This window comes from Trichechus manatus, unplaced genomic scaffold, assembly GCF_000243295.1.
Source record: "Trichechus manatus latirostris isolate Lorelei unplaced genomic scaffold, TriManLat1.0 scaffold00077, whole genome shotgun sequence".
NCBI lineage: Eukaryota > Metazoa > Chordata > Mammalia > Sirenia > Trichechidae > Trichechus > Trichechus manatus.
Window position 1 is genome coordinate 10,362,539 of NW_004444013.1, and position 15,891 is coordinate 10,378,429.

General features: G+C 52.6%; 1 protein-coding gene across 3 annotated transcripts; it reads left to right on the forward strand.

Annotated features, from left to right (window-relative positions):
• Positions 1 to 148: 148 nt before the first annotated feature.
• Positions 149 to 14,071, forward strand: TMEM130 (transmembrane protein 130). Of its 3 annotated transcripts, none has more exons than XM_004380809.3 (8): positions 149 to 233; positions 5,367 to 5,672; positions 7,395 to 7,554; positions 8,532 to 8,698; positions 9,705 to 9,789; positions 10,066 to 10,268; positions 13,221 to 13,333; positions 13,769 to 14,071. In XM_004380809.3, the coding sequence occupies exons 1-8, from the start codon at positions 149 to 151 to the stop codon at positions 13,955 to 13,957; spliced, it is 1,308 nt and encodes a 435-aa protein (XP_004380866.1). In that variant the 3' UTR covers positions 13,958 to 14,071. The 3 variants fall into 3 exon arrangements, with proteins under 3 accessions (XP_004380866.1, XP_004380867.1, XP_004380868.1); XM_004380810.3 differs by having other exon boundaries at positions 13,805 to 14,071; XM_004380811.3 differs by lacking the exon at positions 5,367 to 5,672 and having other exon boundaries at positions 13,805 to 14,071.
• The last annotated feature ends 1,820 nt before the right edge of the window (positions 14,072 to 15,891 follow it).

Below are 15,891 nucleotides of genomic sequence, written 5' to 3' on the forward strand. Positions count from 1 at the left end.
GCGGCGGCGCGCAGCGACAACGCGTCCCAAGGCAAGGACGAGCGAGCTGCCGCTGCTGCACCTGTCCGCACAGCCCGCGCAGCGCCCCGAGAAGCCGTGACCACTGCGCTCGCGTCGCCTTGGCTCCGCGCCGCCCGCGCTCGACACCATGGCCCCGGCTATCCCGCAGCACCTCCGCAGCCTCCTGTGGCTTGCCTGCCTCCTGCCCCTAGCCCCGGACCCGGTGGCTGCAGGTAAGGCGCTGGCCCGCCGCCCCCGCCCCGTCCGCTGCCAGCCGGAGCCTTGGGGCGGCCCGGGAGCGGGGAGCCGGGCTGCGGAGTGGCCCCGCGCGCACCACCTGCGCCCTGGGAGGCCACTGCGGCGCGCTGCGGAGGGGCGGCGGGGCCGCAGCGAGGCCCTCTGCGGTCTCCCCTCTTCCCTCTCCCCTACCCCTGAAGTCACCCCGACACTTGAGGGGGCTCTCTGCGTCCCTCGGTTCCTGCGAACACCCGAGGTCGGCCCTGCCCTGGGAGCCGCGCGGGGGAGCCCCAGCGCGTCTGCCCAGGCCCCTGGGGACCTTGCACCCCCGAAGGTGGGAAGGCAGAAGCCAAGAGGCTCAGGGATCACGCCACAACCCCCCAGGAGCGTGGACAGGTTGCCTGCGTAGCTGCGTTTTGCCATAAAATGTCTCCTTGTCTGGAGAGGTTTTCCACCCTGTTTTGGTTGGCCTCGGGTAGGATAGGATTTTAGAGCCCAGGGACCGGTCTGCCTTTTCCTCTCTGGGAATGGTTTCCAAAATGGACCCTGAGCCGCCAGCATTCCCAATCCCCCCCTCCCTTTCTGACACATTTTGGGAGCAATAGAAGGACCCACATTGAAGAGTTGTCGAGGGACAGGTGGGACGAGGGACCGGTAGGGCATGGCTATCAGGGGTTAAATATTATCCAGCATTTGTCATTTACGCCCCCCCACCCCCCACCCCCACACAGCATAAATGAGTAGTAGAGGTCGGCTGTTGAAATCCACCAGGTGCTCCTTGGAAACCTATGGGGGTAGTTCTACTCTGTCCTGTAGGGTCGCTATGAGTTGGAATCTTCTCGACAGCAATGGGTTTGGTTTTTTGGTTTTAGAGATGGTAGAACAAGAAAGAGATCTAACCCAAATTTGTGAAAGAAACACCACAAAGTGAAATTAAAAACCTGCATCCCCAAAGGAGAATTTTGTAGTAAATGTGCTAGGTCAGGGGCACCTGCTTCCCCCTGGAAATTCATATTGGAAATTGGGTCTCTGGTCCATTAGGTTTCATGTGCCCAGAAATTATCAATGTGTCTTAAATAACAGAAAAAAAAAAGTGAATTAAGTCTTTAGAAGTCATCTGTGGTTCCCAGGCTGGCCCATGAAGGCTCACTGCACCCAAGAGATGGTTGAAATTCTAGAAGCTGAAATGGGGTTGGGGGACATATCAACTCCCTCACCCACTAGAGAAAAATAGAGGTTTGAGTCACCTGTCTGTTGTGCTTTGTACCCCATGGATTTAGACATCATAAATCCATGTAATAAACCATGGATTCCAGATTGTATAAACCAGATTTCAGAGATACGTTTGGAAAGTGTTTTGGACAGTGTGAAAGAGGCTGGTGAAACCATTTTCCAGAATGTTCTGGGTCCCACATGCTTTTTTGTCAGAGAAAATGTGTGTGGTCCAAGCAGAAACCCTGGGGGCCTGCTAGGCAGGCGTTGCTCCCATGGGCCAAGCCAGGTGGACCGCTGCCCCTTTGAGTTTTGGTTCAGGCCCTTCAGCTCTGGGTCACTTGGGGCTCCCTCGGAGCCTGGGCCTGTGACACACCCTATTGCCCCTGCCTGGGTTGCCTCTGAGGCCAGGACTCTTCTGAGCCGTGCCATTTGGGCCTGGGCCTGGGCCTGGCTTCCAGATCTGGAAAGGTGTATGTGGATGGGTAGGGCAGTGGGACCTGGGCTTGGCTCCTTCAGCCACACTTGAATGCCCTGGACCAGTCTGAGAGCCCTAAGAAGGAGGGCAGTATCCCCAGGGGCTGTTTGAGCCCCAGTGTTTACAAAACCAGGTTGAGAAGCGGTGACCTTGGAGCCTCTTTGTGATGGGGTGGGCAAGGGAGGGTTGCAGAGGGGGGCTGTGAGCTGGACCACTGTCTTCGGCAACGTCAGCAGCAGCCCAGCCTCTCCCCATCCGTCCCTCCGCTCTTCACCCGCCCCCCCCCCCTGGCCTGCTGCTGGCTGATTCCATCCCCCTGGCAACGAACGGATCTGCGTAGTGCTGATGTGCGCACCCATCTCGCTGCAGACACTGGATGGCCATTAGGATGCAGCCGGATGTCCCTGCCACCTGCCAGCCTCGCTCTGGCCCACACTCCTAGGAGGAGAGGCAGCAGGAGGGAGCAGGGAGCATGCTTCCAGAACTAGAGAACCAATCAGCCCAGCACCTCTGCTCAGCCTGGCCCAGAGCTGCTTCCAGCCAAAGGGAGGAGAATGGAGCTCAGCATGGGCCAGGTGCAGGCTTGCTGTGTGACCCCAGGTGGCAGCCGGAGCCCCTGGGGGCCTCAGGTCCATCAAAGTTAACAAGTTGCCGTAGAGTTAGTTCTATCTCATGGTGACCCTGCTCATCTTTCCACAGAGTAGAACTGTGCCCCAGAGGGTTTTCAATGGCTGATTTTCAGACGTAGATCACCAGGCCTTTCTTCTGAGGTACCTCTGGGTGGACTCAAACCTCCAACCTTTGAGTTAGCAGCTGAGCATGTTAACTGTTTGCACCACCCAGGGTCTCATCAATGTTAAATACACACCTTACTTGCTTGGAGAAGGTTCGCACAGCACCTGGAATTCCCACCATCAGCCTTGCTTTGGGGTTAAGACCCTGCAGTTCCTTTTTTCAATGCCAGCATTTCCTCGGAAGTACCGGGCCTCAGCATCTTGACTCAAATGACTTTGTAATTTAAGAAAAGGTCCACAAATGCATAGAAACCAAAGTAGATTAGTGGTTACCTGGGGCTGGGGGAGGGGACAGTGGGGAGTCATTGCTTAAGGGGTATTGAGTTTCTGCTTGGGGAGGTAAAAACGTTTTGGAAATAGCTGGTGGTGACGGTAGCACAACATGGTGGATATAATTAATGCCACTGAATTGTACACTTAAAAATGGTTAAAATGGCAAAATGTTTTAAGAAAAAAAGAAAGAAATGGCTCCGAAGAAAAGGGACTCAGAACAGGGAATATGTGACATGGGCTGGAGAACAGGCTGGAGTCCCCGGTGGGGGCAGGCAGTATTGCTGCAAGGCAAATGGGGAGCAGCTGAGGACAAACTTGCTCACTTCCCAGTTTTGCTGAGAGTCAAACAGGGCTCTCTCTCCCTGAGGGCAGGATGCATGTCTGCCCTTCTGGGTCCCCCCAGCACCTGTAGGGTCAGGCACACAGAAGGAGTACCAGCCAAGTGAACAGTCCTCTTGGGTCAGTAGCCAGGTGGGCTGGCCCTTCTGTCACCTCTCCAGGAGCCACTCAGCAGCGGTATTGAATACCTACTACGTGCCAAGCACTTTGCTAGACACAGAGGAGACATTAACTGTTTGCACCACCCAGGGATGTCCCCGCCCTGCCCTCAAACAGTGCACAGTGCAGTGGGGGAGACGAGGAAACCTTCATTCCAATGTGGAGTTATGTTGGGAGAGCACTGAGGTGGGGGGCATGCAGGGAAGGCTTCCAGAAGAGGTTATATTCAGAGACAAATAGGTGGAGAAGGGGCCAAGGCATTCCAGTGGTGGAGACAGCATGCGCAAAGGCCCTGAGGTAGGAAAGGAGAGCGTGTAGGGAACCTCAAGAGTTAAAGTGGTCAGTTGCAGCAGGCTGTGCTAAGATGTGATTTTGAGGGTTGCCCATGATCAGACCTACTGTGCAGGAGCTCTTTGTTGGGGGCGGCTGAGAGTGGGGCAGGACTGGATGCCGGGGGCCAAGGGCAAGGATATTGCAGTAATCCAGACAGGGATGAATGCTGGCCATAAGCAATGTTAGTGGTGTTGGAGAGGACAAGACCAACCCCAGTGGGAGGAGTTAGGGTGGCAAAGGCCTGGGGGTTGACTTCTGGGGCAGCTGGAGCCTCTGTCCCAACAGAGTGATGGATGAGGAAAGCGGTGGGTTGAGGGGGAGGGGAGGAATCCAGGGGGTCTAGACCAAACCAAAACCAAACCCACTGCCATCGAGTCAATTCTGACTCATAGCCACCCTATAGGACAGAGTAGAATGGCACCATAGGTTTTCCAAGGCTGTAATCTTTACGGAAGCGGACTGTCACGTCTTTTTTCTGAGGAGTAGCTGGTGGGATCAAACCGCCAACCTTTCAGTTAGCAGCCGAGTGCTTAACCACTGTGCCACCAGGGCTCCTCTAGAGTAGCCACTAGCCTAACACACATGACTGTTGCTCTTAGTTGCTGTCAAGTCAATGCCGACTCATGGGGACCCCATGTGTGTTGGAGAAGAACTGTGCTCCATAGGGTTTTCAAAGCTGTAACCTTTCGGAAGTAGATCACCAGGCCTATCTTTGATGCGCCTCTGCGGAGGTTTGAACACGTGACTATTGTTGTTGTTAGGTGCCGCTGAGTCAATTCCAACTTATAGCGACCCTATAGGACAGAGTAGAACTGCCGCATAGGGTTTTCAAGGAGCAGCTGGTGGATTCGAAGTGCTCAGCTTTCAGTTAGCAGCCGAGTTCTTAACCACTGTGCCACCAAGGCTCCCATGTGACTTTTAGCCACTTACATGTGGCTACTGCAATTCAGAAACAGAATTTTTAAGTTTTAATTAGATGTAAGGAAGTGAACTTAATTATGTAATTTAAATTTAGTTGCACGTGGTGATTAACTGCTATGTTCCTCAGTGCGGGCTGGGGCTCAGGAAGCAGGTCTGTGTTACTGGGCACCACCAGCATTTAGGAGGCTGAGTCTCTTCAGGCTCTGGGGAAATCCCTGGGTGGTGAAAACAGTTAATGTGCTTGGCTATTACCCGAAAAGTTGAATGTTCGCGTCTACCCAGAGGCACCTCGGAAGAAAGGCCTGGCGATCTACTTCCAAAAAACAGTCACTGAAAACCGTATGAGCATAGTTTTACTCTGACATATGTGGGGTCGCCATGAGTTGGAGTCAACTTGACATCACCTGGTTTTACTGGTAACAAGCTTGTGATATGGAGTCAGCTGAGCCCAGATTTGAATCCCAGCTCAACCATGTGGGACCCTGAGCAAGTCACTTAAGTGGCCTGAGCCTCAGTGTTTCCACCTGTAAAACAGAATCATAGAAACCAGTCCAGAGGGTGGTAGGGGGTTCCTTGCCACTCTCCACCCTGAAACACAGTCTCTGTTTCTGGGCTCCCAGGCCTGTATGAACTCCGGCTCACCACCGATGGCCCAGCCACCACGGGGGCAGAGGTGACCATCTCAGCCAGCTTCGTGGCCAGGGACAATGGCAGCCTGGCCCTGCCCATGGATGCCCACCTCTACCGCTTCCACTGGATCCACACTCCGCTGGTGCTCACCAGCAAGACCGAGAAGGCCCTCAGCTCGACCATCCGCGTGGTCAGCAACGTGCCTGGGGACTTGCCAGTTTCCGTCTGGGTCACTCCAGCCAATTGCTGGACGTGCCAGCCTGTGGCGAGGGGCTTCACCGTCCTCTCCATCACAGGTGAGAACCGTCCCTGCATGCACGTTTCCCTTTCCACTCTCAGTGTGCCGAAAAACGTCATCACAAATGCAAACCAGACTCGAGTTCACAAAGGATCAGAAAACGGTAGTCTCCAGTGCTGGCAGAGTTGTCCTGAGATGGGCACATAAAGCACATTGCTACTGAGGGTATAAATGAACACAGCCCTTTGGAGAGCAGTTGGTCAACATGTATCAGTGGTTTATAAATTTGTTGAGTCTTTGGCCCAGTCATTCATTCATTCTCATTCCCTCTCATTCCAAGAGGTTTCTGCCCTCTGGGAGCTTACAGTCTAACAAAATAATTTCTCTTCAGGAAATAAACCTCCATTTGAGTAATGCTTTATGCACAAAGGTGTTCATTGCCGTGGTGTTTATAACAGCAAAAGAAAATATAAATAAGCTAGTTATCCAACCTTAAGGGGACTGTATTGAAATAATTTATTTAACTATTAATAATGTCCCTTGCAAAGAGTTTGTAAAGCCAAGGCTTTCTCTCTCTGTCGGCCTCCTCATTAATCTTACCCCAGACCAGGAGTTTCTCTGCACAGGGATCCCAGGTCCAAAGGCAATCTCTTGAGACATAAAAGAGAGAAGTGGGTTGCTCTCTCTGCTTGCTTCCCTTTCATCTCTTATAAGATAAAAGATGGTGCAGGCCACACCCCAGTGAAACTCCTTTACATTGGATCAGGGATGTGACCTGAGCAAGGGTGTTACAATCCCACCCTAATCCTCTTTAACATAAAATTACAATCACAAAATGGAGGACAACCACCCAATGCTGGAATCATGGCCCAGCCAAACTGATACACACATTTTTGGGAGGATGTAATTCAGTCCGAGAGACAGCATAAAATTATATATCCAATTTGATAGAGCTGTGTTTAATATATTAGGTCCCTGGGTAGTGTAAACGGTTTGCACTCAACTACTAACCTAAAGATTGGCGGTTCGAACCTACCCAGTGGCTCCATGGAAGAAAGGCCTGGTGATCTGCTTCCGTAAAGATTACAGCCAAGAAAACCCTATGGAGCAGTTCTACTCTGTAACACATGGGGTTGCCATGAGTCAAAATTGACTCAATGGTAATGCATTTGTTTTTTTTGTTTTTTTTGGTTTAATATATTAAACACACATGCAAGTACTCTGCAATACTTCAAAATGTCATCAATGGTTATATTTGAGTGATAGGTGCTTTCATTTTATTCTACTTTTCAATATTTTCCTAATTATCTTTTTTGAACACGTCTTACTTTCCACTTTGGTGGTGGAAAAATCAGCATTTGAGAGAAGGAGACACAGAACAGTGGCCCTCGCTCAGCCTAGCACATTGGTTATGGAGATGAGATCAGCAAAACTGCTTATTTTTCTGGACTCATCTAACGTTTTGAAACATTGCCCAAAAGTAACTTTCAAAGCCTGTGCATTTCCTTCTGGTCCTGGGCATCTTCTGTCTCAGAAGTTTGGGGTCCTGATGGAAGGGGAGTGAAGTAAAACTATGCATGTAACATACACAGTGAATCTTCACAAGTATTCACACAGCAGGGACAACGGCATGGAGGGCGTCAGGGTCCCTCTCCTGCCTGGCTCTGACAGAGGGAAGGTCGGGAACAGGGAGAGGCTCTGCAGTCTGGTAGGGCAAGGTCACTCCCTGGCCCTGCCCTCCCTCCACCTCCATGGACTCACCCTCCCTGGTTTCTCCCAGAGTTCCTGGTGGGGAAGCTTGTCGTCACCCAGAACAGCTCCTTGCCCTGGCCCAGCTCCTACCTCACCAAGATGACCCTTAAAGTCTCCTTCCTCCTCCATGACCCAAGCAACTTCTTCAAGTCCGCTTTGTTTCTCTACAACTGGGACTTCGGAGACGGGTATGTCCTTACCTCCTTGATGTTCCCAAGCTTTGACCCAGGGCTGGTGGGTTGTCCCTTGTGTCTTGCAGATACCCGGTAGCTCCTATCTTCACCCACTCACTCCCACTGTAAACATTTCTTGAGCACCTGCTCTGTGTAGGCTTAGGGTGCTGGGGCCACTGGTGAGCCAGCCACCAGCCCTGCCTTTGTTGAGCCTGCACCCTCCCAGAGGAGACTGCTGGCACCTTTGAAAGTGATTTAGGCCGTTGCAAAGAAAGAGTGTGGTGCTGGAACTTTAGGTGTTGTACGTGGGGTGTAGGCATGATTCTCCCTGTTGTACCAATGAGAAAAGTGAGGCTTAGAGTTAGGTAGGAAGTCCAGAGCTGAGATTCCAATCCAAGTGCATCTTAACTCCAAAGACCATACTTCTCTCCTCCCCAGATTGTCCCTGTCTCTGACACACTGCCTCTCCCAGATTCCTGGCTGGGGGCGCAGAGCACATCCCTGGCAGGTGAAGGGTACCTGCCACCAGGAGTTCTCCCACCTGTAAGACACAAGCGCAAAGACAAACAGCAGCCACCTTACCAAAGAACATTGTGGGCTTCTGACAGGGTCTCCAGGGGCTGCTGGAGGTGGTGCTACCTGGGGCTTGCAGACGTTGGCACTGGTGGAGTATCAGGTGGCAGCCTGGCAAACCTGCAGCCTGACAGGAACCGCTTGTCCGCATCAGAGCTGCGTGCTCTGACTCAGCCCTGAGGTCTTTCCTGACCTCCTCTACCTCACTTTCCTCATCTGTGAAATGGCAGGGCTGGGCCAACTGACCCTGACCTTGAGCCCTGGCTGGCCCTGGGGGCTGCCACAGGCACAGCAAAGAGTAGATAGCATAGGTTTTGGTGGTCACCTGACTCACACGTCACCTGAGTCACTTCTGAGTTGCAGGAAAGAGAAATACTACTCTGTCATCTTCCTCTCTTCTTCCTTCTGCCACCTCACAGGACCCAGATGGTGACTGAAGATCCCGTGGTCTATTACAACTATTCCATTATCGGCACCTTCACCGTGAAGCTCAAGGTGGTGGCCGAGTGGGAGCAGGCGAAGCCGGGCGCTGGGAAGGGCATCATGCAGAAGATGGGCGACTTCTCTGCCTCGCTGAAGTTGCAGGGTGAGTCTGTGGGCGGGGCTGCTACAGGCAGAGCAGCTGTTTGTTGCCCATGGGGAGCCCCAGACACCCGTCCTTCCAGGCCTTGGTCAGAGCGGGTCCAGCCAGACACTGGGCTGGGCACAGACATGGGTCCTCTCTTCTTGAGCTCCCAGCACCCCTCAGAGGCAGCCTTTATTATTATCCCTGCTTTTAAGAGGGCAGAGTCCCTGGGTAGTGGAAATTCACTTATCTGCTAACTGAAAGGCTGGAGGTTCAAGTCCACCCAGAGGTGCCTTGGAAGAAAGGCCTGGTGATCTACTTACAAAAAATCAGCCATTGAAAACCCTATGGAGCAGTTCTCTGAAACACATGGGGTTGCCATGAGTTGGAGTTGACTCGATGGCAACTAATGACTGGTGATTAAAGAAGGCCCTGACAGCCACAGAGGAGGTCACGTGGCCGCCAAGTGGCAGAGCCGGGATTTGAATCCAGACCTGTCTGCCCCACAGTCTGAGCTCTGCTACAAGTTGGCATGTTGTCCCCCAGCCACCTCACCCTCTGACCAATGCTCTGATCAGGGCCAGGATGGCTGTGCCCTTGGCACTTTCCTGCTCAGTCTACTGCACGGAGGGGTCCCCAAGCCGCTTGCCCTGGCTCTGGTGAGAGGGTGCACTTAGGTGACTGCGGCCCATTTTTCGGTATGTGGTGCTTTCCCCTCATGGCCCAGAAGCCAGCACAGGTGGTGGAGGACAGGAGAATCGGCAGGGATTCCAGGGAGTCAGTGGGGCTCCCATACGGGCCCTTGGGCCCAGTCACCAGACCCCTGCTGCCTTCTCTACCTTCTTCACTCTGAGCGGGCTCCAGCACCTGCTGCAGACAGAGGCGTTCAGGACCGGGAGGTGCCCTGGACAGACCTGTGACCCTCCCGTGGGTGGTGCCCTCTGGACAGGGGATAGAAGATAGGCTGGTGGTCACAAAGACAGTTGTCCTTGGGGACCAGGTCTAACGGGGTCACTCTGCCTTTCAGAAACCCTTCGAGGCATCCAGGTCTTGGTGCCCACACTAATTCAGACCCTCCAAAAGATAACAGTGACCTTGAACTTTCTGGGGAGGTAAGTGAACCCTGGAGTGTACTGTGGGTGTCCCATGGGCCCTGCCCACACACTCTGGCAGGTGCTCCTGAGCCTGCTCCATCCTCTGGAGGGTTCCCAAGTTTGGGGGCTGATGGCAGGACAGGACCATCCTGCCCCACAACCATGCCATGGAGACAGCTCAATGTTCGGTCCTGAAAAGGACTCTGAAGTTCACACCCACCTGGTGTTTCTTGGACTCTGTGCTCATGCTCCTTGCCAAGCCATTTCTGAAAAACTATCTCCGTCTCCCTGTAGCCCTCCACTAACTGTGTGCTGGCGCCTCAAGCCAGAGTGCCTCCCGCTGGAGGAAGGGGAATGCCACCCAGTGTCAGTGGCCAGCACAACCTACAACTTGACCCACACCTTCAGGAACCCTGGGGATTACTGCTTCAGCATCCGAGCCGAAAATGTCATCAGCAAGACTCATCAGTACCACAGGATCCAGGTGTGGCCCACCAGTAAGTGACGCTTGCCTTCTGCCCCAGTGCCATACAGATAGCAAAACCAGTCAACCCTGCTACCACCACAAATATGCTACTTCCAGCCAACCCTGCCAACATCATCTACAGCCATCACCACAACACTAACACCATCAACGACCCTACTGACTTCAGCAACAACCAGCACCACCCTTGACCAACTCTGCCAATACCACCACCTACCCACTGTACTGTCAGCAGCTACTCTACCAACCCAATACCTCACCAACCAAGTTTACCAACCCCAGTACCACCACGAATCAACTCTACTGTCAACAACCAACTCTGCCAACCCCAATACCACAATCAGCCAACTCTACCAACCCCAATAACCACCACCAACCAACTCTATCAACCCCAATACCACTACCAGCTCACTCGGTCATCAATAACTACCAACCCCAATACCACACCAACCAAGTCTACCATCAACTACCAACTCTCCCAACCCGAATATCACCACCACCAAACTCTATTATCAGCAACCAATTGTATCAGCATCATAACACCGCTAATCAGTTCCACCAACACCACCATCAGTATTAGCACTAATAACAGTAATAACAACCAACTCTGCTATTGCTACCCAACTTTATCAGCACCACTACCACCATTACCACATACACTAGCAACAATGTATCCAGCACCATCATCGTCACTACTACCAACTCTACCAGCATTCTCACTCAATTATCTTAGTAGCCCCTGCCCCCACCCACCTCCATAATCACTGTCAGCAGAACCAGATGACTGTAATCACTGCCACCCTGACCACCATCACATCAGCACTGCTGTTAATTCACCTGCTACCAATGCCAGCTATCTGTACCAACACCATCTCTGCCAGAGCACTCTGGTGTTACCCCAACTTCAGTTCTCTCATTACCACCACCACCACTGCTATCAGCATCCCCTCCCACATATTACCAATACCACACAAGTCCCCAGCATGAATACTCTCACACTCAACCAGCCACCACAATTGCAGCCCTCCCTCCTCCACCTCCATTACCCCCAGCTACTCCAACACCATCACCTGTGGCCACCACCAAAACCACCATCCCACCCCATATTCTCAACACCTCACCACATCCACCACAGCAGATACCATCCCACCTCTCCTCGACTCCTAAGCACCAAGGCTTCCCTACATGGTGGCAAGGGGAGAGCAGAGGTTCAGGGATTAGGAGATCCTTGACCCTTTCTTGGCTGAGTTGCTGGCCTTCCCAGCCTCCACCTATGTTAACAGGGTTGGTAGCAGTGCCTGACTCACATGGCTGTTGTGAGTCTTCTTGAGAGTATGATCTATTCAGAAGGTACCAAGTGTGGTCAACCATCTCCCCTTGGAATACCAGTTGCTGCTGAGTCACTTCCAACTCATGGCAACCCCATGTGTGTCAGAGTAGAACTGTGCTTCATAGGATTTTCAATGGCTGATTTTTCAGAAGCAGACCACCAGGCCTTTCTGAGGTGCCTCTTGGTGAACTTGAGCCTCCAGCTTTTTGGTTAGCAGCTGAGTGCATTAACGGTTTGCACCACTAAGGAACCCCTTTGAATACCATTGTCCAAACCATCATCAGGCCCAGCTACTAACTTACAGGCACAGGATGAGCTGATGACAGTGTTAGGTGTCTCCCCTTCATTTCTAGGGGAGAAACTGGGACCACAGAGAAGTGCTTCCTTACATAAAGGAGAAAGTAGGATCCCAGAACCCTAAGGGATGGTCTTACAGATGCCCAAGCGAGTCCCATCCTTCATGGTACAAAAGGGGAAATTAAGGCCCAGAGAGGCAACAAGACTTTCGTCAAGTCTGAGTACCTTGAGCTTGAACCCAGGCTTTCAGACTCTTAGTTCAGTGCTCCCCTCTGGGGCAGGATTTTTTCCCAGTCCCCCTCAGATCATGCCAATCCTTGCCAGCTGCATCCGCCCCAAGGCTGGCCCTGTAGGTGCAGCTAATGCTCTCACTGTCCACTCCAGTCTCCCCAGCCCTCCTCTGAGCCCTTGAGCAGACACTGTAGTCCACTCTGGCCCTGGCTGACCTTGTGGACAAGGCAGACTTTGACCTGTGGACATCATCTGGGGCCTTGTGCCCTGTCTCCCTCAGCAACTCCTGGGCACTGAGTACCCGGGATCCCTGAGTTCTGCAGAGAAGACATGCAGTGCAGGTAATCAATGCTTCCTTTTCTTGGGAAACAGGTCCTCATGGCACTTGGTGGTATCTATACCAGGAAGAGGGTGAGGGAAGAGTGAGAGGGACTCACACTTACTGGTCACCTTCCATGTGCCAGACACATTCACATCCCTCCTCCCCTTGTTGCATCCTCATAGCAGCCTTGCAGGTCAGAATTAGCGTCAGGTAGCCTGGGCAGGGCCAGGATTTTTTTGAACCCAGGACTACCTAACTCCAGACATTGGACTTTTCTACTCCACAATGCCACTTCCTGGAAGTGGGTGATCCCAGCGCTGCCAAAGGGCAGAAAGCTGCAGCAGAGGTCACAGGGCTGCTTGAGTGTCCTCACAACATGGCTTTCCTGGAGCAAGTCACCCAAGAGAGAACAAGGAGGAAGCTGTGATGTCTTTAATGGCCTAGACTTGGAGCTCATGCACCATCACTCTGGGGTTGTTATATGCTATTCATCAGAAGCGAGTCACTAAGTCCAGCCCACACTCAAGCGGTGAGGAATTCAGCTTCATTCCTTGAAGGGAGGGGTATCAGGTAATTCATGGACATATTTTAGGACCCATAGATACCTCAACTTTTTTTGTGATTTACCTAGTTGGAGTTGCCTAGTTGGGATGCATGTACATAAGGGGAAAAAAAATCACTGGTAAGGTTTAATGATTCTCTCTCCTAATGCGATCTCCTGAGAACTAGCATTCAGCACCAGTGGTTCCAGTCCTCTGTGTGACTGTGACTTCTATCCCTCCCAGGTATCCAGCCTGCTGTCTTTGCTTTCCCATGTGCCACGCTCATCACCGTGATGCTTGCCATCGTCATGTATATGACCCTACGGAATGCCGGTCAGCAAAAGGACATGGTGGAGGTGGGTACTCAGGAGGCTGGAGGCTGGACCCCTGGGCCATGACTAGTGAGGATCTGGGCTGTGGAGAGGATATGGGGACCAAGCCGGAGGCTTAACGTGGGTCTTGATGTCAGAGCAAGACCCTGTGGCTGGGGGTGATACTCTCAAGAAGCATCCACAGATCAGGTAAAACTGTTGGATTAGCTTGTTCCTGTCTGACTTATCTCCTTCTATGCTTGCTCCTCCCCTGGGAGTTGTGTCCATGTTCCATGGAGGGAGAGGGCAGCTGTTAGAGGGAGACCAAGGGAGCAGAAAAATCAAAGACGTAGAGAAGCTCTGTGTGGTGCCAGAAAGGTGTTTCTGTGCCTTCTGCTACCAGGCAGCTGAGCTCATAAGGCCACCTGATGGGGCTCCTAATGGGCGGGTGATTGATCCATGGGGTTTTGTTCACCATAGGTGGCTGATTTTGACTTTTCCCCCATGTCTGACAAGAACCCGGAGCCGCCCTCTGGGGTAAGGTGCTGCTGCCAGATGTGCTGTGGGCCCTTCTTGCTGGAGACCCCAGCTGAATACCTGGAAATCGTCCGCGAGAACCATGGACTCCTCCCGCCCCTCTACAAATCTGTCAAAACTTACAGTGTGTGAGCGCCCTCCCTCCATCCCATGCCATTGTTAACTGACTGCCAACTTGGAGCTTCTGGAAAGGTGGTGCACGCTGCTGAACAGGAAGAGTTCATGTGTGCAGGGCGTTTACCCTGGCTGTCTGTCTGTCCATCCATCTGTACAGTCCAGCCACTGCCAAAAGCCCCTCTCAGTCACCTTAACCTCCCCTCCTGTGAAGAGGCCCCAGGCAAAAGTGACACTTGGTGTGTTCCCTGTTCTCTTCCAGGTGTCCAGGTGTCGCTGGCTGCCCCTCACTCATTCCTCTCATATTGGCACATCTGCTGTCCATCTGGGGTTCACCCTTCCCTCCCCCAGGCAGCACTGTCTATGCCAGAGAGCTAGGAGGAGGTTAGAAGGTCACAAACTGTTAGAATGCATAACTACAGATCAAGTACACAGAGACACGCACACACATACACACACAGACATATATACACACGTGTCATGCAGGCATCTCAGATTTGTCCCTCTGTATCAGTTAAATAGTTACTGGGATGCACCCTGAATTAGAACGAAAATGAAGTTTGACCTTCTCCACTTGGCGCAACAGTTCCTGGGCCTGGCCCCTTCCTTTCTCTGTGTGTCGTCTCTGTGGCTACGTGGTCCCATTCCAAGGCCACCTTACTCCCTGCCTACTTGCTGGCGGTTGGGTAGGGGTAGGACTGCCACTTTGTGAGTGCAGAGTGCTTTATAAATATCAGCTTCTTCTCTTGCAACCCATGAATTCAACTTGAACTGTGGGAATGGCCTTGCAGCCATAGGAGCTGGAGCCAGCGTGGACTTGGAGTCCCTGTAGGTGGACAGTGCTCCTCCTGCCCAGCTTCTCCCAAGGGGGCCTTGAGAAGGAAGAAGCTGGACTGGACAGAGCCAGGCATGGGGCCTGAGGAAGGCAGTACATGTTGGGGAGGAGTTACGGGGGCAGAAGGGGAGACCATCCAGGCCCAAATGTCCCAAGCTCCAAGCATTCAGGAGTCCCAGGAGCAACCCATGTGAGCTGTTTGGGGATGGAAGGAGCAGGGCCAGGAGCTCTGTCACTGTATCATTTGCTCTCAGATGTCCTGTGGGCAACGGCCTTCATACTGTTGTGCAGCTTATTCTCATGAAATCCTGCCATTAGTGCTGAATAAAGCTTGTGTGCTCCGAACATAGCCAAGCATCTGGGTGTGGCTGAGTCTTTTTCTTATGCACGTATGTTTGGCTCTTGTGACTATCAAGAGCAGTTCTTGGACACGGGGACAGCCTGCCTCGTTCAAAGGTGGAGTGAGCTGGAGTCGCTGTCTGGGGTCCTGGGCCCAGGTTAGTGGGTTGGATGAAAACCAAACCCATTGCTGTCAAGGCAATTCCAACTCATAGCCACCCCACGTGTTACAGAGTAGAACTTCTCCATAGGGTTTTCTTGGCTGTAATCTTTATGGAAGCAGATCACCAGGCCTTTCTTCCACAGTGCCACTGGGTGAGTTCAAACTACCAACCTTAGGTTAGTAGTCAAGTGCAAACCACTTGTGCCACCCAGGGGCCAGTGGGTCTCAAACTGCTGCCCGGTCTACATCACAGACGGATTGATTAGGGTCTCCGAAAGTGGGTCCAGGCATTCCCAGGTACAGCAGTCTGAGGCCCAGGGGTGGACTCCAGAAGAGTGGTGCTACTTGTTGGAAATACCCCAGATCTGAATCAGCATGAGGTGGGGGGAGACCAGCTGTCTGTGTCTTCACAAGCTCTGGGGGGTTCTGGTGCATGGCCAAATGTGAAACCCGCTGGTCTCCAGCAGGGCTTCTCAGACTTCGATGTTCATGAGACTCACCAGACATCTTGTTAACCAACATAGTTTCATTCGGGAGGTCTGGGGTGGGGCCCTGAGGTTCTGCATTTCTAACAAGTTCCCAGATCTCAGATGATGCTGGAGCTGCAGAGGTCTG

Excerpts from the sequence above, each read along its gene's own strand:
- TMEM130 (XM_004380809.3), top strand. The coding sequence starts at position 149 with ATGGCCCCGGCTATCCCGCAGCACCTCCGCAGCCTCCTGTGGCTTGCC. Across the intron at positions 7,555-8,531 it reads AACTGGGACTTCGGAGACGG|GACCCAGATGGTGACTGAAG; the intron begins GTATGTCCTTAC and ends GCCACCTCACAG. Across the intron at positions 8,699-9,704 it reads TGCCTCGCTGAAGTTGCAGG|AAACCCTTCGAGGCATCCAG; the intron begins GTGAGTCTGTGG and ends TCTGCCTTTCAG.